This window comes from Acomys russatus, chromosome 1 (assembly GCF_903995435.1).
Source record: "Acomys russatus chromosome 1, mAcoRus1.1, whole genome shotgun sequence".
NCBI lineage: Eukaryota > Metazoa > Chordata > Mammalia > Rodentia > Muridae > Acomys > Acomys russatus.
Window position 1 is genome coordinate 6,348,499 of NC_067137.1, and position 27,437 is coordinate 6,375,935.

The 27,437-nt window shown below is 44.4% G+C and overlaps 2 protein-coding genes across 2 annotated transcripts in view; both read left to right on the forward strand.

Moving 5' to 3' along the window:
- Positions 1-360: 360 nt before the first annotated feature.
- Calm2 (calmodulin 2) lies at positions 361-13,460 on the forward strand. The gene is made up of 6 exons (XM_051158471.1): positions 361-488; positions 5,661-5,691; positions 11,156-11,299; positions 11,382-11,488; positions 11,969-12,104; positions 12,824-13,460. The coding sequence occupies exons 1-6, from the start codon at positions 486-488 to the stop codon at positions 12,850-12,852; spliced, it is 450 nt and encodes a 149-aa protein (XP_051014428.1). The 5' UTR covers positions 361-485; the 3' UTR covers positions 12,853-13,460.
- Positions 13,461-17,789: 4,329 nt separating this feature from the next.
- Positions 17,790-27,437, forward strand: part of Stpg4 (sperm-tail PG-rich repeat containing 4) — a 48,479-nt gene continuing 38,831 nt past the window's right edge. Inside the window, exons 1-3 of the mRNA XM_051153105.1 lie at positions 17,790-17,961; positions 19,605-19,664; positions 21,982-22,239. Of these exons, the coding sequence (XP_051009062.1) occupies positions 17,878-17,961; positions 19,605-19,664; positions 21,982-22,239 (402 nt within the window). The 5' untranslated portion in view covers positions 17,790-17,877. The remainder of the gene's footprint in view (positions 17,962-19,604; positions 19,665-21,981; positions 22,240-27,437) is intronic.

The window sequence follows — 27,437 nt, forward strand, 5'->3', positions numbered from 1 at the left end:
CAGGAGCTGCGCCGCGTTCCGGCTGCGGGCGCGAGCGACGCATTGCAGGTACAAACCAGCCAATCAGAAGCCGGCCCAACGCTTGGTGCTGCGGCTCCCGCCGCCACCGCCGCCGCGGTGCTCCTCCGCGCCGCGAAGTAGCGCCTCCCCGGCGCGCCTCCGCCCGCCCCACAGTGGACCGTCCGGGAATGAAACCCGCTGACGTCACCCGTCCCCTTGCTCCCCTCCGCCGCTCGCCTCGTCTGCCGAGCGACTGCGGAGAAAGGGGTCTCCCGGAGAGCTGGGAGGGGGGGCGGGAGGAGGGGGCGGGCCGGGACTCGTTCGCTGGGTTCCGTTAGCTAGCGCAAGGCGGAGGGATCTGGCGGAGGGAGGCGGAGGGAGGTGTTTATGAGGAGCTGGGGGCCGAGGAGGAGCATTAGTCCGAGTGGAGCGAGCGAGCCGAGTGGTTGTCTGGTCGCGACTCGGAAACCCGTAGCCCTTGCAGCATGGTGAGTGCGTAGCCGTCCCGCCGGTGGGGGAGACTCGCCGAGGCGGATCGACTAAAAAGAGGGGGCACCTCCCCTCTCTTACACCGTCGAGGAGCCGTCTCTGCCACGGGGATGGCGCAAAGACGGCCAGGAGGCCCCCGCGACAGTTATGTCGCAGGTGTCCCGCTCCCGGATTCTCTTGGGTTTCCTTAGATGAGTCGGGGGTTGGGGGGAGCGCTGCGGGTCTCGGCCCAGGGGAGGATGGAGCAGGGGTGCGAGGCGGGGTGGTCGGTCCCGGGAGGAACCAGCGCGCGGCGCCCGGGGCCGCAGCAGTTCGAAAAGGTCAGCCCCGGGGCCGGATTCAAACCGCCAACGGCCGCTGCTGAGCGCGGGCGCCAGGAAACGCCTTTGTCCGCCCGGCCGCCATGCGCAAGGGGTTGGGGGGAGGGCGGGGAGGAGCGCGGGGCCCTGGGGCGAGCGGGCGCCGTTAGCCCGCATCCCCGCGAGGCGAGCCCGTCGGTGCAGGGAGCAGCCGCTGGGGGTGGGGTGGGGTGGGGTGGAGTGGGCGCGCGGATCCCGGGGCCGCCGCCGGGGAGTGCTCGGCTCGCGCCCCAGCTGCTGTGCTGGCACCTGCAGGACTGCGGAGGTCTGGGCGGCCCGCGGCGCTGCGGGGATGGGCGGGGGAGCGGACCCCAGCAGCCGCCGCTACCCCACCCCCACCCCCCGCTGCCGCTGCTTGTTCTACTCCATCTGGTGCTGTCTTCCACTACCCAGACTGGATGCCTAATTTCTTTCTTTCTTTTTCTTTTTTTTAAGTTGATCGTTGAAGAAAACAAGCTTTATGCTTGAAGTCGGGCGCTTTCTCCAAGTAATGCAGCTCGAAAAGGGAAAGCAACCGACAGCAGTTAGGGTCTCAAAGGCGTTTTCCGCCCACAGCGAAAGCGTGCTAGGGAAAGTGGCAATTAAGGGGCGGGTCGCTAAATTCTTGAGTTCTCAGGTGCACTCTTGTTCACCTCAACCACACGCGGCGTTCCTTGAAGACGACTTACGGGGGCGGGGAAAAAAAGAAAACTACTTATGTTTCGGTGTAGAAGTTGCCATCTGATCTCAGCTCTTAGATCTACAGTTCATTTATACAACAGTGGTTATCAAGGACTGCACAGTGAAGGAGTATGCAGGAGATTTTAGAAAGTTTTTTTTTTTTTTAAATAAGAGCCTCCTCATGTTTCCTATAAAAATTAATGAGGGCAATAATTAGCAATACTTTACTCTCTGCCAAGTGGTTACAGCAATGGGTGTGTCCAGGAGGCAAGGTGACATCTTAAACAGTAGTTGGGGACACCTGCCAACTGAAACCTCCAGCCTGCTTGGGTGTGGGGAGAGTTCACCTTGATGAATTCTTTGTGTTTTGATCTATAACTTAGGAGTTTTAATATGCTTGTTGAAGCTGTTGTCTGTAAGGTGAGCCAGGGTGTCAATCATAGGCAAGCAATTGGCACTGCGAATTGTGTAGTAAATTCTTTAAGTTAGCAGTATAGGATTTAATTTTTCGTTGGGAAATTATAATTTATATCTTAAAGTGGCCCTTTTCTTCCAATAAGTTTCTATATTTAAATGCATCATTGCTACATTGAGGGTTTTGGTTAAGTTGACAACTGTAACTTATGAGGGCTCTGTTAAAGGGAAAAAATATATAGGGACGTAGGTGTATAGAATTGATTACAAAGCTATTGAATTTGCATTTAGTCCATGTATTTTTACTAGAATATCGTTTTTTGGAAGAAATATTGTATTGAGGTCAGGGTGATACAAGATGTGGAGAGGTAGAAGAATGTTTGGAATGTATTTTAAGTCATTCCATTAGACTGAAAGGTCTTTCTTAGGCTCAAAAAATAAAGGAATTTGCTTTGTCTCCATTATAAAATAGAAACTTCTAGCTTCAGCTAGAATTTAGGCTTTTAGTAAAGGTCCTGATTTTTATGAAGTTTTATTCTGCTGGTTTGGTTTCTCTTTTTGCTCAAGATTTGTTATAGTAAAGTACCGTTCTGTCCAAATAAAGACTTTTATCTTACAGAAATAACTTTGGCTTTGATGCAGGTGAAATAAATAAATTCTATAATTGTAGAAATTATATATGAAGCGTTTGTGTGTCTAAGTAGCATTTGGAGGAGTGAACAGACACAATGAAGATGCAACATTTGTGTTCACACCGAAGCCCATGGATCCATAGATTTATTCGGATACTTACACTAGATTTAAAAAAAAAAACTTTTCAGCCGTTTTGAGTGCTCCTTAGAAAATGCTTTAAATGTTGGTAATGCATTCAGTTCAGGTGACATTGTAGTGTAGATTAGTTTCTAGATAAAGGTCAACAGTGATAACCCAAAATGCAGGATCTAGTTCAGTAGGTTGGGGTGGAACCTGAAAGTGCGTTGGAAATCTCTGGAATGACAAGAACAACAGGAGGGATTACATCAATAGTTGCGGAATTAGAGAGGTAAGAGCTAGTCATCTCTCTGGTGAGTTGGTCTTCACCTTACTGAGATAAACACATGTTAATGAGCTTGCCTTGTCCCAAAAGTATAATTTTGGCTCCCAAGAAAATGGCATTCTCCATAGACAGAAGAGTCATGGAGAGATTTGAGTGCAGGGAGTCTTAACTTAAGCGCTTGAGTTTACAAGTTTTTATTCTAGGATTTATTGGTAAAGTTTATTTTAAAAACCTTAAACTCAAGAAAGAATATTCTTCATAAAACTTTGGAAGCAAAGTTGAGGTTTTCAGGTTATCTGAGAAATTTAGTTTTGGGTGCCTGGTTCATTCCTTGACGGTGATTTCTGAACTGTGTTCTAAGATTCTATCTGCCTGCAGTCAGGGAGCTGAACTTATGGTTTGGAGAGCTTAAACTTGACCTTGTAAGCCAATTTAAAACTACTAGATTTCTTGTCTTCCTGAGACTTTATTTTATGTATACACATAAAAGTCACCACCACCAATCTTTCACCCAACCTGTTGAAAATAAAATGTGTATCTCTGGCTGCTTTCCTGCACAGTTCATAGCAAGCGCTCCTTCTGATCCGCACACACTACAGTGCGTGCTGTACATCTACGCTTAACACTTTCTGGCATAAAATAATTTGAGGTGATTTCACATACTTCATTTTGTTTCTAGGGTGCTGCTTGTGCCTTTTGGTTTCAATTTGTGCAAATCAATTTTCTTTAAAGTTAAACCGTGGAGCTTTAGTGAGTTTAGCTGTTAAAGGCTTTGTATACATTTTACCTTCTGTAGAAATTGTGAATTTGGTTAATTTATACACATTGTTAGCTAGTCATTAGCCTCAGGGTGGGTGTTGTAGATGAGACTAGTTATGAGAGGCTGAGTAATATGTCCAAGGTAACAGCTTATAAAACCAGGGTGCTGAGGGATTGGCACTTAGAGGGCTAGCAAAAGATGTTTCTTTTTAATCTTAGGGTCTTGTGTACTTGAACATAATTGATGACATTTCAATTTGAAGTCAGTTAATTCTTCGGCTTTTTTTCCCCCTTCCTTAGCACTAGGGCTTGAACCTAGGACCTTTCCTGCTTGGCAAACACCATATTGATGAACCTGCATCCTTAGCTCTTCCTTGTTTTGTTTTAAAGAAGAAATAAATTGTTTATATTGTGGTTAAATTAAATGCTACTTTTAAGATCTTGCTCTGTATCCCAGACTGTCCTTCATCTGATGACCATGGATCAAATCAAAATTTTTGAGGAGGAAAATTAGCTTCTGCGGTTTTTTTCAAGTCCTTATGCTTTGCCCTAGAAATGTACAACTCTTTCCTAGGGCTGGGTTCACTTAAAACATGAGAAGCCAGACTTTTTTTTTCCCCTCAAGAGTAGATTAATCATGGTACATAATTGTAAGGTGTATATTGTTTGGGGTTTTGTTGTTTTATTTTGGTTTTGTTTGTTTTCAAGACAGGGTCTTACTGTGTACCTCTGTCTGTCTTGGAACTCTACGTGGACCAGGTGGCCCTGGAACTATGTAGACCAGGCTGACCTGGAACTCGAGAGCCACCTGCCTCTGCCTCCCAAGTGCTGAGATTAAAGGTGTGTGCACCACGCCTAGCTTCTTGGTGGAATTTTAAATCGGCAGTGTTTGGACATTACTTCTTAGAACTGAATAGCAATTACGTTGTATACTAAAGTTACATGCGTTACATAATAGTCATGTATGTACTAATAAGCAGTAAAATACTTACAAGTGGAGACTAACAAGAAACCTGTGTATTTTGTTTAGAATCTTAGGATCTTGTTGAGTATTCTGTGTATTTGACTGTTAGTCAGGTGAGTGGTGCTTCTTACCATCTCCTCTTAGGTTTGATGGCAGGTTTTAGTAATTTTATTTTATTTATTTATTTTGGTTTTTCGAGACAGGGTTTCTCTGTGTAGCCTTGGCCATCCTGGACTCACTTTTTAGACCAGGCTGGCCTCGAACTCACAGCGATCCGCCTGCCTCTGCCTCCCAAGTGCTGGGATTAAAGGCATGCGCCACCACGCCCAGCTCAGTAATTTTATTTTTTAAAACTGCTATGGGAAGTTACTTTACTGGTTTTTCCGAGACAGGGTTTCTCTGTAGCCTTGGCTGTCCTGGACTCACTCTGTAGACCAGGCTGGCCTCGAACTCACAGCGATCTGCCTGCCTCTCCTCCCGAGTGCTGGGATTAAAGGCGTGCGCCACCATACCTGGCTGGGAAATTAGTTTAAATTGGGATAATTTATGCTGGATGGTGGCGCACATCTTTAATCTCAGCACTTGGGAGGCAGAGGCAGGCTGATCTCTTGAGAACAGAGCTAGTAGTTCCAGGACAGCCAAGAATACACAGAGAAACCCTGTCTTAAACAAAAACAAAAACCAACCAACAACAACAATTAGTAGTTTAATTGAAAAAGGAAACTGGTTTTATTGGATATATTTTTAGTTGTGTATACATTTTACCTTTTATTCTGAGATATTAGGCATACTCTTGGTCAAGCTTGCTTAGCTATGGAGTTAAACCAATACATACACATTCTGCTTACCCACTGTGTTGTAGGGGTCATTGAACAGAATGCAGCTCAGAACACATGAACCTTGAAAGTTTTAAAATGTGTTTCTGTAACTGCTAATCTACATAGTTGTATGTCATTAACCTACCTTTTTGATCTTGTAGGCTGACCAACTGACTGAAGAGCAGATTGCAGGTAAGAAATACCATGTTGGGTTATATCCATTGGGACTTAACTATAAATTGAATAACAGTTCAAGATTCTTGGATGAAATAATTGACTTTGATGTATGTCCTGAGTGGTGTCAGAATGAATATAGAATACATACAATATTTGAGCCTGCTTTGACAGGTATGAGTGAAAGTGTACATGCACAGAATTTTATTTGTGGGGGTAAGGGGGGATGTGTGTGTGAGAAAGAATGAAAATAGATATTTTTTTTTCCTACTATCCAAAAGACATGCAACTCAAATCAGTTACCAAAACAGAAGGGGGGCAAGCAATATGTATAGTATCTAAAATTGAAATATAGTCAGAGAAGTGAATACTGAATATACTGTGACTTTAAATTAAATAGATGAAATAATCCCTGATCTCTACAAGACTGATTTCTCCAAAGTCCAAAGCTTGAGTGCTAACTTGACACCATTAATAGAGGATTGTGCATTCTACCTTGCACACAGATAGGTTGTGGTCAGAGTATTCGGACAATGGAAATACTGTATAAAAATTACTTCTGACACAGGGCATGGTGGTGCACACCTTTAATCCCAGCACTCAGTAGACAGGCAGGTGGGTCTCTTGAGTTTGAAGCTAGCCTATCTTATACAGAGAAACCCTGTCTCAAAAAAACAAAATTTAAAAAATTAGTTCTGGTTGTGTATAGAAGTATATATGACACATTCGATACTTTGTAATTTGAAACATTTCTGGTCTCAAGCATTTCAGATAAGTAATATTTAATCTGCCTAATCAATTGATGAGTAACAATTTCCCTAGAGGTAAAAAAAAGACAAATGTCATTGGTGTTCTGTTTTCTTTTCAGATTTTTACAACTTTTACAAATGCCATTGTAGTGATATGAATTTGACTTTAAAAATTGTGAGTGCTATTGAACTGAACTTTTTGGAAGGAATGAATGGAATAATTACATAAAACTTATCTTTATGCTGTACAGTTTAGCTGTCAGGGCTTTTGGGTTTATTCAGATATTTTGAGAGGACTGGTTAATTGTTGAAATGTGGATGCTTGCCTGTGGTTTTTTTTTGTTTGTTTGTTTTGTTTTGTTTTGTTTTTTGTTTGTTTGTTTTTTTTCCCCTCCTGTTTCTGAATACAAGGTCCTGCTGTAAAGTACTGGCTGGCCTTGACTTCATTTAGCCCTGCCTCCTGAATGCTTCAGTCATAGGCGTCACCACTGTACATGGCCTCAGTAGACTTTTATCAGCAACTTATTGTTTCAGTTTTCCCAGAATTCAGAGGCATTTGCTAAGTGCCCAAGTGGTCTAGTTTGTTTTTACCCCTCGGTGCGGAGATGAACCTAGGGCCTTGTGCACACCAGTCAGTGCTCTATTGCTGGGTTTATCACCAGCACTGAGGTTTTGAGATAGTTTAACTGCTCTTGTTGAGCACCCTTAAAGAAGAAGCTGGTTTGGAATTCATGACCTTCCCTTCCTGAGGGCTCTGCTGGGCTCTATTACTTGAGCCTTTTATTTATTTATTTTATTTTGGTTTTTCGAGACAGGGTTTCTCTCTTGAGCATTTTAAAGCTCAATTATAGCGCCCATTTAAAGTAAACCTACCATTCCTGTAAATAAGCAGAAACCTGGAAGCTATTAGAAATCACTAGTCCTCAAATAGTTGATGAATTTATAAAATAAATAAGTACTAGATTAAGGGACAAACTTAAACAGTTTTTTTTTAAACTGCTTAATGTATAATTTGATCTGAATTTAGTATTTACTTTTATAAGTTGGTAAAAATATATATATCTACTGTGTGTTTTGAAGCAATAAGTTGGTTGAAGCAGAGTTGCGCCATTGATTGTGTTGTAGCACTTTAATTGTTATAGTGTTGAATATTCATAGCTGTACATACACTAAATAGCTCAAACCTTAGTACACCATTAAATTACCACGATTTTTCCCCTCAGCTGTCTTCATGTATTCTCCCTCTCTTTGGGGGCTAACTTGGGCTAATATTTCCTTTCGAAACTCTGACTTATGTATCTACCCTTTGTTTTTCAATATTTCTGGTTAAATATTGGTCTCCTACTCAGAATATTATTATAGATTTAAGGTTTCTATCGTAATACAGTACTTTTAAAAAGCATCATTGTAATAGGATATATTTCTTCTGTGGCTGGTAGTTACCAGAAAATTGTCCTTTCAAGTTAAGTTGTGGCTGGGGTGGTGTGATTGATAGACAGACAGACAGACAGACAATAGAAAGGTAGATAGATGTATAGATGCCTATAGTCCCAGCACATGGGAACTGAAGCGATGCACTCACAAGTTTGAGGCCAGCTTAAATTAAATACTAGATAGCACTATGCTAAACTTGGCTTTAAAAAAGGGAAGAAGCTGGAAATGGTTCTTTCTCTGTCCTGTCTTTTTCTGCATGCACTACAGAGCTCTAGGTCCAGTCTTTTGACTTGTGTTTTACTGAACTGTCTAGGATAGAGAAACCAGAATTTTATGAAGATAAATCCAGGTGCAGTTGGACTGATGCTTAATGCCCAGTGTGTAAAATGCTGCACAGATGTCTTCTGAATGGAGAGTCACAGATCTCCTCATAGCTAGTACCCCAGGAGCGCGAGTGTCCTGTCCACTCCAAGGCCTGCCCCATAAAGGTCAAGGTCTACTTCACTGCAAAGGACTTTGTTCTTACAACTGGTGGACAATGATGCTCTGGAGTCTAAAGTCTGCTTGCCCTTCCATGAAGAAATGTTGACCAGCTGGGGACACAGAATGTGACATTGTGTGGATAGTTGGTGCTATTCTTAATCTCATGCTGTATAGTCACTGCTACTGATTTGTTAAATCCTAACAGTAACTAACTTAGTCTAGGAAAAACCTACTTGTTCAGGTGAATAAATGCTTGTGTGTGTGTGTGTACAGATTGTACTGGCATTGAATGGCAAGAGAAGTAAGTACATGGTTATAAAATGCCTGTTTTGAGATGTAGATCATAGCTCTAGTCTTTAACATAAGAGTAAAGAGCCTTGCTTGGGGTGATGGCCCACATCTTCAGTCCAACACCAAGGAGGCAGCCTGGTCTCTACACTGAGTTTAAGGACAGCCAAGGCCACACAGAATAGAGAGCCCTTTATTATAAGAATAAAAATTTGGGAGCTGCAGAGATGACTCTGCTATTCCAGAGGGCCTGGGTTCAAATCTCAGCACCTATGTGGCAGGCAGCTCACAACTGTCTGTAACTCCAAATCTGACGATTTCACATAGACATACTGGACAGTCAAAATACCAATGCATGCGCGCGCGCGCGCGCACATACACACACACACACGTATAGATATATTGAGAGAGAGCCTTTAAATGACATTAGTTCCTTTTTGTGCATAAATGAGCATGTACAACGTGAATGATCTGTTTCTTGAGACAAGACCCAGCCTGCCCTCTGGTCCATGGTCGTCCTGCCCCAGCCTCCCGAGTTCTGGGTTACAGGTGTGCACTACTGTGGCCTAGCCCGTGGATGTTTTAAACCTTTGAGATTTACAATACATAAACTTAAGCCATCTATTTCCTGCAGTTTAGCTTAGGTAAACCCTATAATAGCTTGATTGTTGCTACTTAAACATTCTGAGTTTATGCACTTAAATGATGTTAAAAGGTGGTTAGAGCTCTATATGATGGTTGAAAATGTTGTGTAAATAAGTACATAACTCTTAAGTACTCTAACTTTAGTAATTTAGTAGGTAATAGATTACGTGCCTACACAGATATTTTTCTAGATAATTTGTACATCTTGTTTGTGAAAAGACACTTGGAACTTTTTAAAAAGTATATAAATTTTGTGAGTTAGACAGTGTTCATCAAGTCCTATTGTAGATGGGGAATGCCTTGATTTGTATAGTAGTTAGGTTGATGTGGGTTAGTACTATGTACAATTAATCAATTATTGCGGTCAATTCCTAACTAAGTTCTGACTGAACAAATGAGTTCCTCAGGAAATAACTATTTAAATGACTAGAACTGCATGTATGTGGAGAGAACGTAATGGGTAAATACAAATGAGTCAGTGCTGCCTAAACCAAGTAAGAAGCTAACTAGTTTTATGGTGAATAAAGTAACATGGTGTTCCAAAGAGGTACTAGGACCTGGTAATTGTGTGGGCAGTTTTACAAATAACTCAATTTAGTAGGCAGTTTTAATAGTACAAGCAAATGAAGGGAGCTTTGAGCCAAAATATTGGCTACAGAAGTGGAAAAGAAAGCATTTAATACAACTTATTTATAGTCTTTAGAGGGGACCGGTACAAGTGACTTTCCAGAAGTTTGTTTATGTCCCTGGAATTGCTGAGGATTATAGAATTACTTAACTTGCTTGAGGTCAGCTAAGGAGAAGCTGTTTTATTGGACAATCAGAAAGGTGAGGAGATATAAGTCTTTGCTGTAAGTGGGCATAGACAAAATGACCAGAGAGTGAGTAAACAAAAACCAGAGCCATGTCAGTGTAAGTGGAGAGGAAAGTCAAATTGTGCTTTTAGAAGCCAAAAGAGACTGGGATTTTGACATCTCATTTGTATTAGTCATGTTATGCTGCCAATAAATAATCAATAATGGGTTGATACAGATGAATATATGAGTAGTGGTACTTCCAATATAAAAAGAAATTGTTGTAAGATTTGACATTTTATATCCATGAACATAAGAAGTCAGTGGACAACACACCTATGGAGATAAAGGGTGGACCTAGAGATTATGTGAGGTGGAATTATAAATTGGAACAGATAGGCAAGCATTATGTCATTTTTTAACATGTCAGATGCACAGTTTTTCACATAGCAGAGTTTAGTGGCTCATGAACTGAAACTGCTTTTTTGCTTGCCAATAGTTTAATCTGTTTATAAAATAACCTTGTGAACTGTAGTAGCTTTGTTATTGGTGTGACTTTGAGAGTACCATATTTAATTTCTTAATTTCTCTACCGGAACATTTCCTTATCAGTTAGGTTAGAATGACCGTAGTTACAATTTCATAAGATCTTAAAGTCTTTAAGAATAAAGCATTTCACTTATCCTAAGCTTGAAGTTTTTTATTCAAAATTGCCTTTGTTTTCCATAATCTTATGTCTAAGTGGACATTTAACAGCTGGACTCACTATTAATATTATTTGGTGATAGTACTTTCTTCCTGTTAGAAAACTAGCCCATTTAATTTTCTGATGTGCTTGCTTTGAATTTAGTATTTTGTTGATTTTAAACATAGCAAACTCCTTGGTGGCTCGTAGTGGGAGTTAAGAGTCAGGCAGATCATTGTGAGTTCGAGGCCAGCCTGGTCTACAAAAGGAGTCCAGGATAGCCAGGGCTACTACACAGAGGACCAAAAAAAAAAAAAGCTATCTTTGCTTTCTTGAAGAGTTAGTGCATTTTATGGCGTGGAGAGTTGTTAACCTGCATGTGTGGATTTTGGTCTTTCTGACAGAATTCAAAGAGGCGTTCTCACTATTTGACAAGGATGGTGATGGGACTATAACAACAAAGGAACTGGGCACTGTGATGAGGTCTCTTGGGCAGAACCCCACAGAAGCAGAGCTGCAAGACATGATTAATGAAGTAGATGCAGATGGTAAGTCTTTAATTTGGGGGGCTGGAGGGCTTGTCACAGAGATGTTTTCATTCTGTTTCATGTTTATACAAACTATTTTCAGGTAATGGCACGATTGACTTCCCTGAGTTTCTGACAATGATGGCAAGGAAAATGAAAGACACAGACAGTGAAGAAGAAATTAGAGAAGCATTCCGCGTGTTTGATAAGGTAAAGCTCAACACGGGGACAGGACCTACCTGTAGTCTGAGGCCAGGCTTCTCGGGATTTACCAGCCGAAATGTCAAGTGGGTGCGCATAAGAATTCAAGTAACAGATCTTGCAAAGGATGCATACATTATGTGCCTTGGGAACCAGGGAATAGTGGCTTGAATATAGTGCCATCCTACTTAATGACATTTATCAACCAAGTATGGACTCACTTTGTGTGAATTTTCTTTTTTCCCTGAGAACAGTTTCTTTCCTCTGTGGAGCACTGGCTATCCTGGGACTCTGTAGACCAGGCTGCCTGTGAACTCAAGAGATCCATCCATCCACCTGCCTCTGCCTCTCAAGTGCTGAGATTAAAGGCCCGTGCCACCACTGCCCTCACTTTATGTGAATTTTTAAAGCCTACTTTTCTAACAAGAAGTTGCTGGTACTACTGGAATTGAGACACATTCCTCAGACACTACTGCCACTCTGTTGTAGGACGGCAACGGCTACATCAGTGCAGCAGAGCTTCGCCACGTGATGACAAACCTTGGAGAGAAGTTAACAGATGAAGAGGTGGATGAGATGATCAGGGAAGCAGACATTGATGGTGATGGTCAGGTAAACTATGAAGGTAAGTCACAGTCGCTGCCTGATCTCCAGCTAAGATGCTGCAAGCCAATAATCCTCCTTCCAACATTTGGTTGCTAAAGTAGTTCTCACTAAACTTACGTCATTTAAAATGTCTGCCAACAAGACTACATGACTCACCTAAGAACTTGACTGTCAGTTCTACGCCTGCACCTAGAAAATTGACATGTTAATAAGGTATTAACATTTGAATGGAACTGTACAGCTTTTGTAGAAGGTGGTGGGATAATTTGGAAAGTTTGAAATTTTACTGTGAATTTCCTAAAATGAAATTAATAGACTGTGAATGTAAGGAGGTTCTGTTTTTCTGTCTTGACTCTAGTCTGAAACTGTTTGAATTCAAAAGTTGCTTGGAACTTGAGGGTGGATATCCATTTGCAGGACACAAAGCTTTTAGAAATTACTGACTTCTGAGTCAGCAGATACAAAATTCAAGTGTAAACTAAGCCAAGAATGCTCTCCCATCCCGTTGCTGAGGATTGAACTCGGGCCTTGGCATGCGTTCTACCAGGGAGCTATAGCCCACAGCCCTAAAATTAATTGCCCCATATTTAATGATTCCAAATAATAGTGATTTATGAAGTTCCAACTTTGGACATAAACTGGCTCTCTTATTATTGTGGTAATTCTAGAAAAGGAGTTTAGTAATCATGATTGTTTTTTCCTTGTCATCGACTCATTGTTGTTTCTTGTGTTTTTCAGAGTTTGTACAAATGATGACAGCAAAGTGAAGACATTGTACAGAATGTGTTAAATTTCTTGTACAAAATTGTTTATTTGCCTTTTCTTTGTTTGTAACTTATCTGTAAAAGGTTCCCCCTACTGTCAAAAAATATGCATGTATAGGAATTAGGACTTCATTCCTCCATGTTTTCTTCCCTTATCTTACTGTCCTTGTCAAACCTTATTTTAGGAAACTGATGAAGTAACATGTTGCATGTGGCTTACTCTGGATCTATCTAAGCCCTTCGGCACATCTACACTTAGATGGAGTTGGTCAAACGAGGGAACATCTGGGCTCTGCCTTTTTTAAAGTAGTTTTTAGGAACTGTCAGCATGTTGTTGTTGAAGTGTGGAGTTGTGACTCTGCGTGGACTGTGGACAGTCAACAATATGTACTTAAAGTTGCACTATTGCAAAACGGGTGTTTTATCCAGGTACTCGTACACTATTTTTTTGTACTGCTGGTATTGTACCAGAAACATTTTCTTTCATTGTTACTTGCTTTTTAAACTTCGTTTAGCCACTTAAAGAAAATCTGCTTATGGCACAATTTGCCTCAAATCCATTCCAAGTTGTATATTTGTTTTCCAATAAAAAAAATTAACAATTTACCCAATTGTTGCTCTGAATCTGAGTGATTTAATAACTATTGGTGTCTAATTTTGGGGAATATGTGTGAAATTGTTTTTTCTTTGGTATAATTCAGCTGCTGTTTTTTGTTTTGTTTTGTTTCTCTCTCTTTTTTTTTTTTTTTTTTTTTTTAGTAGAATCTTGCTAGGAACTTCCTGCCTGCCTTACTCTTAAAAAGTTTAAAAAACCCTTTCATGGCCAGGCGTGGTGGTGCATTCTTGAATCCCAGCACTTGGCAGTAGTGCAGGGGCCAGTCTGGTGCCTGGTGTACACAATGAGTTCCCAGGCCAACCTAGAATCCAAGAAGAAACAAAACCGTCTTATAAATGAACCTTTTGTAAGGAATTGGTATATGCTACATGTGTTTATCATCTTTTTATATTTTCAGATGTATGTGTATTGAGTGTTATGCCCATATGTGTGTGCCTCAGCAGTCAGAAGAGGGCCCAGATCTCCAGAACTAGAGTTGATAAGCAGTTGTGCACCACCATGTGGGTGCTGGGAACCCAGCCTGAGTCCTCTGTATATGCAGAAAGAAGTGCTCTTAACTGCTGAGCCCTCTGACTCCTCACCTCTTAAGTAGTTGTGGCTTTGTAAGTGGCTAGTTGGGAGGATACTATGATTTACCTTTATATCTTAGTTTATCAGTATGCTCTTAATGTAACTAGAGAGAAATTTCCCTGTGCCTGCTTCTCTGCTTGTAGCATGTTTTTACCATAAAAGGGTTTTAGGCTTAGATAAACAGTTAACTTGAGTAACAATTTTTCAGTTTCTTAAATTCATTAAACAGCAGTTTTTAGTAATTTAATTTTTAAAAGCTGCCGTGGTAGGTTAGTTTAAATTTGGATAGTTTTAACTGAAAAAGTTAACTAGTTTTATTGGATTTGGCTGCTTAGACCAACAACCTTAAATTTATTTCTAGATATATATTTTTTTAATTTTATGTATATGGATGCTCTGTCTTGTATACTCAGATTCCATTACAAATGGTTGTGAGCCACCATGTGGTTGCTGGGAGTTGAGCTTAGGACCTCTGGAAGAGTAGTCAGTGCTCCCAACCACTGAGCCCTCTCTCTAGCCCTTGATAGGTACATTTTAATTGTGTATACATTTTAGATTTTTAAAAGTTACCTTTTTTGAGACAGGGTTTCTCTGTGTAACCTTGGCTGTGACCTCACTTTGTAGACGAGGCTGGCCTTGAACTCACAGTGATGCGCCTGCCTCTGCCTCCCAGCTGCTGGGAATAAAGGCCTGGGCTACCACTGCCCAACTAAAAGTTACTTTCAAAGAGGTATTTGGCATAAACTTGAGCCTTAAGAGTTGAACATCATCCTTAGGAAGTAGTGTATTTCCCCAAGGAATTTGAGGAAGAAAACATTTTGGAGTTCTGATGGGTAGCAGGTATTATTGGACACCAAATATTTTATGGTTCTATCATGAAACCTATTATTAAGCAAAAAAGAAATCATGGTCCTATATACAGAGGTGGTGGTATTTCTTGTTTACCTCTTTTCAGACTATTTCGTTTATCTCAGGCCTCTCACTTTGAACTTCACCTTGAAGTTGTCACTCTGTCTCCAGCCCTGAAGCACTAAGATGCCAGCCCACGCCCAGGCTATTTGGTACTGGAGACAGCGTTAGGGCTGCTGTGTGCTAGACCAGCACTCGGCCCCAGCGTTGTCGTCTTAGCTACATTCAACTTGTTATATGGGTAGAAGTCCTTGAAATCGTTGACCCATGTGTTGCTATTTTTGAAGTAAACTATTTTTTCATCTGGATGTTCCCTTTCCACTTAGACCTTGTGTGGGTTTCTGGACTTGTCTGTACCTTCGTATTCTTTAGTCTCTAGGGCCTCAGTCCCTGGTCTGCTGAGCCAGTTTTACAGCTCAGCCAAAATAAGAAAGTGAAATGAAGCACAGGGCGAGCCTGATTACCCTGTTACATTTGAGGCCGCATGTTTGTTCTCATCTTAACCATGTAACCTCCATTCATTTTAAATTGCTTTCTGGTACTTGTAGAAAATAGTATATTGAGAAGCCGAGCGCGGTAGTGAATGTCTGTAGCCTTAGCACTTGGAGAAGTGGAGGCCTGGCCTGCAGATTGTAAAGAATCCCAGTGTTTTGGAGGAATAAGATGAAATCAGTGTCTCCAAGTTGCTGGCACAGTAACCAAGGAGCTGAGGCGGGCCTGCTGCTCATCAGGTAAAGAGTGCTTGCCAGCTAGATTCCCACAAGTCAGTGGAAGGAGAGACAGGATTCCACCAAGGTACCATCATTTGCATGTGTGTGCACATAACAGAAGAAAGCAAATCTTAAAACTGGCCAGGTTTTTCTTAGGTCCTGGGATTGGAATCAATGAATTTTAACAAAAATCACAAGGTATTTGTTTCAAAAATATAGAAAAAAAGATACAGTGCTTAGCCTCCACAGTCTGGATACTAGGAGTATGCCTGGTGTTCTGGGAGGCCAGATGAGGGCACCACATCCCTTAGAAGTGAAGTTCCAGTTAGAAGCCACCATGTGGGTGCTGGGAATTGAACCCAGGTCCTTTGCCTGGCAGCCAGCGCTCTTAACCACTGAGCACTCTCCAGCTGTGAACATCAACTTTGAAAGGCCCCATAAGATAAATTGGTACCAAGTACCAAACTGCTTTTATAAATGCTTTTAAGTTCCAATTGTATTCCTATGTGTGTGTGTGTATGAGAGTATGTCAGTATTGAAGCAGCCCCAGGACAGCTTTTGAGAGTCCATTCCCTGCACGTATCACGTGGATTCCAGAGACATCAAACTCAAGTTCACTGGCCTCAATAACTTTTGTTTGTTTGTTATTGGTTTTGGTTTTTGGTTTTTCAAGACGGGTTTTTCTGTGTAGCCTTGACTGTCCTGGATTCACTTTGTAGACCAGGCTGACCTCGAACTCACAGTGATCTGCCTGCCTCTGTCTCCCGTTGCTGGGACCAAAGGTGTACGTCACCACGCCTGGCTCCTGAGAATATTTAAGATCAATATATGTGTCTGAGTGTGTTGCCTGCATGTATGTATGTGTCCCTTGTGCCTGCAGGGGTCAGAGGGTGTCGGATCTCCTGGATTTGGAGTCTAGGATGTTTGCAAGCCACAGTGTAGGTGTTGGGAACCAGCCTGGGTTTTCTGGAGAAGCAGCAAGTGCTCTATAGCTGTGGAACACTTTGTTTTGTTTTGTTTTTCAAGACAGGGTTTCTCTGTCTAGCCTTGGCTGTCCCGGACTTGCTTTGTAGACCAGGCTGGCCTCAAACTCACAGTGATCCATCTGCCTCTGCCTCCTGAGTGCTGGGGTTAAAGGCGTGCGCCCCCCCCCCCCCCCCCGCGCCACCACCCCTACCCCCTTCCCCTGACCCAATCCCCCATCCCCACCCCCAACTTGTTCTGGTGCCCTTTTTCCAGGCCCAGATTTAGATGGTTTTAGGAAAAAGTGGACTCCACTCTTGAAAGTTGGGGATTGGAAACAGAAACCTCATACTCCTGAGGGTGGTGAAGCTTTGCAGTCAGATTTGGATTTGAATTCTCTGGCTTCTGTGTGATGGTGTCACTATCCAAGGAAGCTGGCCTCATTCTTCAGATGGAACTAATTAACTCTTGCTTCACAACATCGCTACCTGAGGTATAATATAGGTGACGTCCTTGGAACACAGTAGGTACTTCATACGTGGGAATTAAGGTTGAAAACCTTTTTTTTTTCTTTCTTTCTTTTTTTTTTTTTTTCCTCTGACTTTTTCGAGACATCGTTTCTCTGTGTAGCCTTCGCTGTCCTAGACTTGCTTTGTAGACCAGGCTGGCCTTGAACTCACAGGGATCCCCCTGCCTCTGCCTCCCGAGTCCTAGGATCAAAAGCGTGTGCCACCACGCCTGGCCTCCGTTTTTAAAAATAATCCTTCTAGGCTGAGAAGTTACAATCAAGAGAGGCCCAGAGTGCAATAGGCCTATGGAAGAGATGGGTGGTCGGCTCTCAACAGCTCGGGGCTAGCTAGTTCAGGATTGCCGCCACCCCAACCAGAAGGTGGGTGTTAAGGCAGAGCTCCCTCTTAAAGCTAAATACGCCTACCAGTTTCCCTTGCTAGGATGTGGGGTTGCACGTAATTTGTGAGATAATGGTTGAGCTTGTGGGTACCATCAGGTGTGGGCAACCCTGTCCGTTGTGTCATCTATACATACCCCAAAACTTTACAGCCCTCTATTTTATTATACACGCGACCCTTGAGGCAGCTTCTTTGGGGACCCCGCAGTGCGTCGTTCCCCTGTCCCCACCACTAGAGGCGACCTGCAGGACCCTGCACGGGTCTCATACACGCGCAGGCTCGGAATCAGCGGGTGGCCGCGCCTCCTAGCAACCGCCTGCCAGCCCTGGCCTAGGGAAGAGAGAAGGTCGCAATGGCCGAGCCAGCCATCGTCATCTCCTCCTCCGCAGTACCAAGAGAAGAGCCCGGTCGTGGCGAGTTACTCATCACGACCTCGGTAGGCTAGCCCGCCCCTTGTGGCTCCACAGCCTGGTCCAAGGGAGGCCTCGGTGCCTTTACCACATTCCTATCTCCAGGCCTGTTAGTTGCTTTGCCTTTTTGCCGAGGTTCTTTTCTGGCCTGTACCTGATTCTTTGTTCGTTTTATTTGGTTATGATTTGATTTCCCTTCTCCCTGCTGCCTCCTTCACCTCCGCTATCTTTTTTTTTCTTTTCTTTTCTTTTCTTTTTCCTTTTTCCCTCACACAACTGCTTGCTTCAACAGAGCGACTGGATTTCCTGCCCTCTCCTTTCCTTCTCTTAAAGAACGAACCCGTTCACAACTCTACCAGACGCGCTCTGCCCTCCCTCCTGCCTTAGCATTTTAAAAAATAAATTTGGGTGAGGGATCCTTAGCCTATCATTTGTCTTCTCTTAAAGGAAATCTAAAATGATAGATGGTTCGATTATAAGTCTCTTGCCTGGCTCAACCCTCGGGACTGGCCCAGCTACTGTCCATAGCCCGACCCAGCTCCCTTCTCTGCTTTGGAGGGAGAGGGGGGGTGGGGGGAATCAGTCCTAACCTGCCTGAGAACATTTTCATTCTGACTGCAAAATGAGCAACTGAAAAATCCCCAGGAAGCTAATAAAAGAATGCATTGGGTGGAAAGAGGTTGGTTCAGATGTAGAGCGTGGCATATCAAACTATGGAAATTCTTTTGGCTTTTAGAGAAATGTACATATTTCCCTAGCAGAACTACAGAGCTCACGAAGTTGATTTCAGCTAGAAGACAGAATGAGTTATACCCGCTATTCTTACCAATTACTCTTTTTGGTCCTTTCTCGCTTGAGATACTCTTATTTCATAAGTTATATTGTAAACGGAAAGTAGAGTTTTATATTCTAATGATTTATAATAGCACAAAAGGCAAACCTAAACATCTGGTTCTTCAGACAGTGGGGCGGAAGCAAATGCAGTTCATGCAGATTGCTCGCTGCAGAGACAGGGAGCCCAGTGGAGACGGAGGTGCACCCAAAAGCTCTTTCTTAACTCGGCAGATGAGATGCTAAAAAGAAAACCTGCCATTTGTCAAGCACAGTGACTTGATACATGTGGCTGTGCATGTGTGTTCCTCTCCTGTCCCCTCTCTCCAGACCAGGACCCCCTGGCTGGCCCGGAGCTCACTATGTAGACCAGGCTGGCCTAGAACTCAGAGAGATCCCCTGCCTCTGACTCCCTGATTGTAGGTGTGCACCACTGCACCTCCACACCCAGCTAGTGTTTATTTTCCTATTTCTGAAGAAGCGTAATTCATAAAGGTTGCTTGAGCTCAGTGCATTTAGCCACTGGGCAAAGAAGCTGTGGCCTACCTACCATCAAATGTTGTTTTATTTGGTGTTCTTATAACATCTCTGTGAGACAGGGATATTTATTTCAATTTCACCAAAGGGATTTAGATACCTAAAGCTGCTTCCTTATCTTAACAATTTAAGGAAATAGTGTGGGCAAAACGTGTTATTACATGGGCTTTCATTTTAATAATGATAGCTAATTGGCTTAGGTACAGGCGATTTGGTTTTGTCAAGTAAATATTGTATATGTCCTATTTAATTTCAAGAGATCACCTTCTAAACAAATAAGCAGATGTGTGTTTGCTCATAGAAACAAGCCCGGAAGAGTTCAGCTCTTGATAGAGAAGGATGGTGGAGGGTAGCATTAACGGTGCGTATCCTTCCTGCTTCCGTTCGCTTGTCCCCGTTAACTGTGAGAAAGCATTGTGTGTGTTCGGCTCCTCTGCCCGGGCTATGTTTCCGCCTGTAATTTCTGAACTACCATATGAGGGAGAACTCGGCTCTTGTGTGGAGGGTGCTAAGAGTTTACAAAGTGGAGCAGCTCTGGGCATCCGGGCACTTTGCAGAGTCTAGCTAAGGCTAACCTATGACGATGGATGCTTGGGGTCACAGCCACCGTGGAGAGGGGATTTGGCTTTAGATTTTTATCACATATGGCAGAGAAGCCAGCTTAGTAACATGGTGCCCTCGCCGGGGGTCACTATTGCTCTGATGGAATATCATGTCCAAAGCACCTTGGAGAGGAAAGGGTTTATTTCAGGTGACATTCCCAGGTAACAGTGCATCACTGTGGGAAAGTCAGGGCAGGATCCTGGAGGCAGGAGCTGACGCAGAGGCCATGGAGGGGTGCTGCTAACTGGCTTGCTCCTCATGATCTGCTCAGCCTGCTTTCTTATAGAACCCAGGACCACATGCTCAGGGATGGCACTGCCCACACTGGGCTGGGCCCTACCCCATCAATCACGAATTAGGAAAATGCCCTCCAGGTGGATCTTATTTTGTCACTTGAGGTTCCCTCCTTTCAGGTGACTCGAGTTGACTTAAGACTAGCCAGCACAGAAGGTTGGTTTATAAAGTACATAAAAATAAGCAAATGAAAGAATGGCCAGTTCACACTCTTTTTTTTTTTTTTTTTTTTTGGTTTTTCGAGACAGGGTTTCTCTGTGTAGCCTTGGCCATCATGGACTCACTTTGTAGACCAGGCTGGCCTCGAACTCACAGCGATCCGCCTGCCTCTGCCTCCCGAGTGCTGGGATTAAAGGCGTGCGCCACCACGCCCGGCTCCAGTTCACACTCTTAATGGACAATTTTTGTACTGCAGGAAATTTTTTTTCTATCAAACCACTTTTAAAAAGAAGCAAATTCCAGTCAAACTAATTTTAAGAGAAGAAATGGGGCGAGTGCTCACTGGAAAGATAGCCACAGAACAGCAAGGCCTAAAGCTCCTGACGTAGCATCCCCACACTGTGGTCATGAGGTACTAAGCCTGTCCTTGGCCTTAGCAGATCAGCTCATCCTGAGGCTGGCATTATAGTTTACCTCACTTTCGAGCTCACTAAAAACATCTGCCAGACAACAGGGGGGCCTTTAGCTGGCCAAGAAACTGGGCTCTGTACTCACTGGCCTCAGCAAGCTAACTTTTGGGCTAGTGAGAATGTTCTGTTAATAAAGATGCCTGCCACAGAGGCTGAGGAGCTGAGCTCAATCCCCAGGTCCTGTGCAGTGGGAGAAGAAAGCTGACTTTGTGTCCTCTGACCTCTGCATGCACACCACGGTACATGCCAGCCCTCGTTCCACATACACAAAATCAATATACAAAAGGTGGCTTTTTTTTTTCTTCTTTTTCTTTTCTTTTTTTTTTTTTTTTTTTTGGTTTTTCAAGACAGGGTTTCTCTGTGTAGCCTTGGCTGTCCTGAAGTCACTCTAGACCAGGCTAGTCTCGAACTCACAGCAATCTGCCTGCCACTGCCTCCCGAGTGCTGGGATTAAAGGCGTGTGCCACCACTACCTAGCTTTTTTAACCCCCCTTAGGGTTTCACTATATAGCCTTGGCTGGTCTGGAACTCATTATGTAGACCAGGCTAGCCTTGGACTCAGAGTTCTGAGATTCAGTGCCACCTGTAATAAAGCTTACAGGTAGCTTTCAGCTGTTTCTCTTGGGCAATGCCCAACAGTTGCTCCAGAAAGGAAGCTATCATGATGCTGCTGAAATATTCTTCTACGAAGAGACAGAGTGGCTGGAGAGAGAGATGGCTCAGCACTTAGGAGCATCTACATGGTGGCTCACAATCGTCCATAACTTCACTTCCAGGGGATCCAACGTCCTATTCTGACCTCTGTGGGCACCAGGCAGGCATGTGGTGCACAGACATACAAGCCAGCAAAACACTGATGCGCACCTTTAATCTAGCACTTGGAAGGCACAGGCAGGCGGATTTCTATGAATTCAAGGCCAGCCAGGGCCCCAGAGCGAGCTCCTGTCTCAAAAACAAAACAAACAAAACAGAGCACCGACTCACATAAAATAAAATAAATTAAAAGTGTTTGCTAACACCGATAACATTTTTTTTTTTCCTTAAATTTAGAGACAAAGAAATGCCACATAGAAATGACCCTTCAAGGATGGTGCTTTAGGGGAAGTCACAGGTCCACACAGTGGTCTCACAACTGATGTTAATCTCCCACAGACTACTCCAACTCCTGGCACGTATCACTTAAAGACTTTTATTGAAGAAGCGCTATTAAATCCAGTGAAAGCAACCTACAATTTTAAAAATGAAGGGAGGAAAAAGATACCGCTTGTACAGAGAAACGACCCCGTGCCCACTGACCTCCCGCAGTACAAGCCTCCCGACTTCCTGGAGCTGTTGAAGAAGCAAATGGCCTCGTACTCATTCAAAGACCAGCCTCGACCAAACCCCAGCACACTGGTTGACAAAGATGAGGTAAGCTGCTATGCTACTCTCAGACACTGTTTTGTGAGACGTGTCGCCGTGACTGCTCCAGGGGAAAAGGCGCTGTAGGCACAGAGTGATTTCCCAGCCCCTAAGGAAACCCCCAGGATAGCTCATTTCCCAAACAAGAGAGAAGATGGCCAGGTAGTCGGAACGCCTGCTGTTCTTCCAAAGGACCCAAGTTCGATTCCTTGCACCCACACACAACCCTAACTCCAGCTCCAGGGAAGCCAATGCCTCTGGCGTCTTCAGGCATCTGTATTCACACACACACACACACACACACACACACACATACACACACACACACCTACATGTAACATAAAAGCAAACAAATCTAGAAATGGGATGAGGGCTGTATGGCTTAAAAAAAAAAAAGTGCCCAGTAAGATCTTTCCTGTGAGTGCTCAGAGGCAAGTCCTGGCAGGACCCGCCTCACCCGGGGACCCTGAAGACCTGGCCTTGGGCCATACACTGGCCTCATGAAGCAGGCAATATGGTGCTTCTTTTTGGAAGCGCTGCCTTTTGCTGATCAGCCTTGTTAGGGTCTAAGTGTCGCTTTCAAAACTCTCTTTGCTGAGGGGGTATCTCAGGGGTGGGGCCCAGGCTGAGCATTCCCAAAGCCCTGGGCTTGCTTGATCCTAGTCCCAAGGGAAACAAAAAACAGTATGTATTTTTTCTTACACAAATGAGTCCGCAGTCATGGCGGGGTCCAGTTCCACTCTCAGCTCCCAGCAGCTCATTCATGGCACTGATGACAGAACCCTGCCATGCTCACAGCTCTGCTCGAGGCTCGGCCAAGGGAATGTGCTGCTGGCCCAGGACACCTCAGGAACAGTACAAGACACAACACAGCAGGTGCCAAGATAAAGACTGCAGCGAGGGGCACCAAGGGAGAGCTTAGTGCCAGCTGGATGGAAAGCGCCCAGCTAGCGAGGCATGGTGGCACACCTGTAATCCCAGCACTCGGGAGGCAGAGGCAGGTGGAGCACTGTGAGTTCGAGGCCAGCCTGGTCTACAAAGTGAGTCCAAGACAGCCAAGGCTACACAGAGAAATCTTGTCTCAACAAAACAAACAAAACAAAACAACCAACCAAACAAACAAAAAGTGCTCAGCTATGCTGAAGCAGGCTAAGAGATGTTACCTCTGTTTTACCTGCAAGAAAACTGCTGTAAACTCATACAGGACACCGTGTAACGCAAATAGGCAAGGCAGCATTGGTGTGTGTGTGTGTGTGTGTGTGTGTGTGTGTGTGTGTGTGTGTGTTGGTTTGTTTTTTTGTTTGTTTGTTTGTTTTTTTGAGACAGGGTTTCTCTGTGTAGCCCAGGCTGGCCTCAAATTCACAGAGATCCACCTTTCACCTGCCTCTGTCTCCCAAGTGCTGGAATTAAAGGCATGCGCCACAATGTCCAGCTCTCAAGGCAGCACTATTAACTGAGGGCTTTGACCATAAATGCAGCCATGTTTTCCTTCTCCTGTGGTCTGTGCCCATAGTGAGAGCAAGCAGGCAGGTTTGGTAGCTGGACTCCACAGGGTGCACGTCCAGGGCCTTGTGGAAGGGATATGTGCTGAATAGGTCTCTTCAAGGGACTTGAATCGCTACTCGGAACTTGAGTCTTTTTCACTTCTCCCAAATGAAAAAGCAGCTAGCCATACCCTCAGTCCTGAAGAGGCATGGCTCCAGGTTGATAACAAGAGGTTGTAGCTGGGTACAGTGGCACATGCCTGCCACTCCAGATGGAGGCTGAGACAGGAGGGTCGCAACCAAACCAAAACCAACCAAACGAAGCCCCCTGTCTCCCAAAACCAAAAATTAACAAGGGAGAGAGTTGTGACTGCCATGTGAACGTAACCGTCCGGGCAGGGCGTGCAGTCATGAGCTGCATGGAGCCACTTGCTAGTGCTTTGCAGACCTGAGCCGTGAATAGAACAGACTGGTAACGCCTCGTTGGATAAGCCTCACCCCCATTTGTTTCATTGGACAAACACAAACACTGGGTTATCCTTGGCTTTCCGGCTTGGTGTCAGGTAACCAGGCTACAGATGAGAACATTCTGGCCACCCCGGCTCCTACCTCCTTCTCTGCCGTTGCCTCCCATCTGCTTCCTCTTCAGCTCTGCAGCCGTCCCTGGGGGCCAGCCGGAGGCCCACTGTGGAAATCCGACACAGAAGGTCACCTAAGTGTCAAGTAGAAGTAAAACTTTAATTAAGAGACCCATGAGTTTAGCTTTCCCAGAGGGTTGGATAAGCCTTCTTCTGCAAACAGCCTGCTTCCGTTGCTTTCCTGTCTCCTCTCCTCTCCTCCCCACATCCCACAGAGGACTAAGCTCCAGAACCCGGGGAGTTGAGAGCTTTGCTTTGCGAAGGTGTCCAAGCTGATGTTCAGAGGGGAGAGAACGGAAGAAACTTGGTGTGTTCACACGCCTGTGCAATTCACACGTTCAATAGCCCCAAGCAGGCATAGGATACATCGATGACATTTAGTGAAATCTCATGGCATTCTCGGTTTAAAGACAGCCTGGCCCGTCCAGACTGGTGGCCCTTTGTTTGTTTCTGATGTTTTGAGACATAACAGTGAATTTGGCTTCCTTTCCCCCGTGCCCTTCCCTGCCACCCCTACCGTGATTTCAGTGCCTTCAGAGATGACTTGCCAATGGCCTGCCTACTTGGCTTCTTTATCTCTTCTCTATCTCAGCCACTTTTTTTTTTTTTTCTTTCTGGTTTTTTGAGACAGGGTTTCTCTGTGTAGCCCTAGCAGTCCTGGACTCACTTTGAAGACCAGGCTGGCCACGAACTCCCAGCGATCCGCCTGCCTCTGCCTCCCGAGTGCTGAGATCAAAGGCTTGCGCCACTACCTCGAGGTGATTTTTTTTTTTTCAAGACTTGTAATTCCAGCCCTCCTTAGCCACCTCTCCTCCCCCATCCAACCTGACTTCCACTTTTTATTTATTTATTTTAATTTTATTAATTTATTCAGACTACAACTAAATTGTTATCCCATCACGTGTATCCTCCCATTCCTCCCTCCCTCCTGCTTTCACCCTATTCCCCTCCCCTAGGTCTATAACCCAGGAGGACCTCCTCCCCCACTATATGATCATAGGCTATCAAGTCTCATCTTGGTAGGCTGCTTATTCTTTCTTTGAGTGCCATCATTGGGATAGATGTGAGGACATCCTACTGAGACTCTAAGTAAGAGAAATATAGGAGTTGGGGGAAATAGAAGTACCCAGAGGGTCCTAGAAACCTACAAGAAGACCATCGTGATGGGTGGATTGGGGCCCAGGGGGGTCTGTTCAAACTATTGCACTAACCAAGGACAATACAATAATAAACATCGAACCCTACTCTGATCTACCCATTCTTCTGCTTTTGTACTGCTCTCGTCCCTCTCATGTTTGCTCTTCATGGAAAACTTAAATTTTGCCGTTAGTCACGATGCCCTCCCCCGTGTCCACTGCCATCATCTCTTGTTTGCTCTGGGCAAGTCACACCTTGGTTAAATCTAACTGTCTGCCTGGGAGCTGTTGTCATGCTCTTAAGGGACTGTCTCACTTCAAGTCCTTCACCGTGAAGTGCGTCTGCACCCTCTCTCTCCTACCCCGTGCCGCCCGTTGCTCCTCCTCCTTCCTCCGATATGGCTTCGCGATCCTCAGCCTTGGCTTTTCCTCTTAGCCTTCCTAGCCAAGCTTCTTAGGAGCCTTCTGCTTCTCTCTCCCAAGCCGTTTGTCATGGACTGCCTAGGCCCTCACACCCTCCCCATCTGCACTGTCCCCGGCCTGGTGAGCTCAGCCAGTCTCTATGTGGTCAACACTACCATTGACTGGTGAATGCCAGAATTCCCGGCTCCTGCCTAGATTTTTCCCTTGAGTCCCACTGCTTTTTTGATCTCTTGGGCTTGAAGGGTGAATCGGAGTCTCTCAACCTCGGGACTCCTGACGTTTTGGAGAAGGTTAGTCTTCATATGGTGGGGGGGGCTGCTGTGCACACTGTCACTGGCCTCTAAGCCACCACTAAACATCACCAAATGCCCCTGGTGGGCAGCACTGCTCTGGCTTCTGACCCTGGGCAAAGGCAAATTGATGTGTGTGCCTCTGATCACTTTCTCTCAGGTTAACAGGCCCGTTGGCTGGGGAACTACTTGCTCAATTTCTCCTGTAGCAAATTCATTATGGGCTGTAGAATTGCTGCAGCTGTCCCTTTCCACAAGTGTATTGCTCTATAGTCTGCAGCTACACTGAATTGCTTTTCCACATCTCATGGTTCTTTGGTGGAGTAATTAGATTTTTTTATAGGGTGTGTGTGTGTGTGTGTGTGTGTGTGTGTATGAGAGAGAGAGAGAGAGAGAGACTATATGTTGCTCCTTGCTCGTTAAAAAAAAAATTTTTTTTTTCAAAATGTGTTTTTGTGAATTCCCCAAGGCCTGGGCCGAGTGTTCCCTTCCAGAGAAGGTTTGCTTTTTCCTTTTCAGCATTAGGGGAGCTGTTCAGAAAGTGCCACCTCTGTGGCAGTGGCTCATTCCTGTAGTGCAGAGACTGATCAGAGTCCAGGCAAGGAGCTAGCCCATGGCTGTCCTCCCTCAAGGGCCGGGCTCTGTCCCTTCCTGATTCTGCTTGATATCAAGGCTACCCACCCCCCCCCCAGCAGTCCCTCAGCAGTGGGGTGAGGTGGGAGGGCTGACACTCAGGAGCTATCCTTTTGGGGTCTTAAATGCGTATGGGTGGGGTTCCTCTAGACTCCTCTACCCTGTCATTGGCTGGCCTAGGATTTGACCTCCAGATGCTTATCATGGGGCTCTGACATCTCAGCGTTACCAGCAGACATCATCAGGCAAACACGCCTCTGCTTTGGAGTCTTATCCCTCTTACTCCTCAGCACCATCATACCCCTGTTTTTTTTTTTTTTTTTTTTTGGTTTTTTTTTTTTTTGGTTTTTCGAGATAGTGTTTCTCTGTGTAGCCTTGGCCATCCTGGACTCACTTTGTAGACCAGGCTGGCCATACCCCTGTTAAATGCTCTTATTTGTTCTTAGCATTTGATCCTCCCCTTTTTAGTCACCTAAAGAAGATGATTCATCTGAATAACCTAACCTGTCACTAGCAGGAAGCAGGGTGTTCCAGAACCTTCCCCATATTATTTTGAACTCTGTACATATCATCTTTAATCACTGCAGGCAAATCTGATGTTCA

What these genes read in the sequence shown, in the direction of transcription:
- Calm2 (XM_051158471.1), top strand. An exon ending in TAATGAAGTAGATGCAGATG is followed by an intron (nt 11,300 to 11,381) that starts GTAAGTCTTTAA and finishes AACTATTTTCAG; the next exon opens with GTAATGGCACGATTGACTTC. An exon ending in TGGTCAGGTAAACTATGAAG is followed by an intron (nt 12,105 to 12,823) that starts GTAAGTCACAGT and finishes TGTGTTTTTCAG; the next exon opens with AGTTTGTACAAATGATGACA.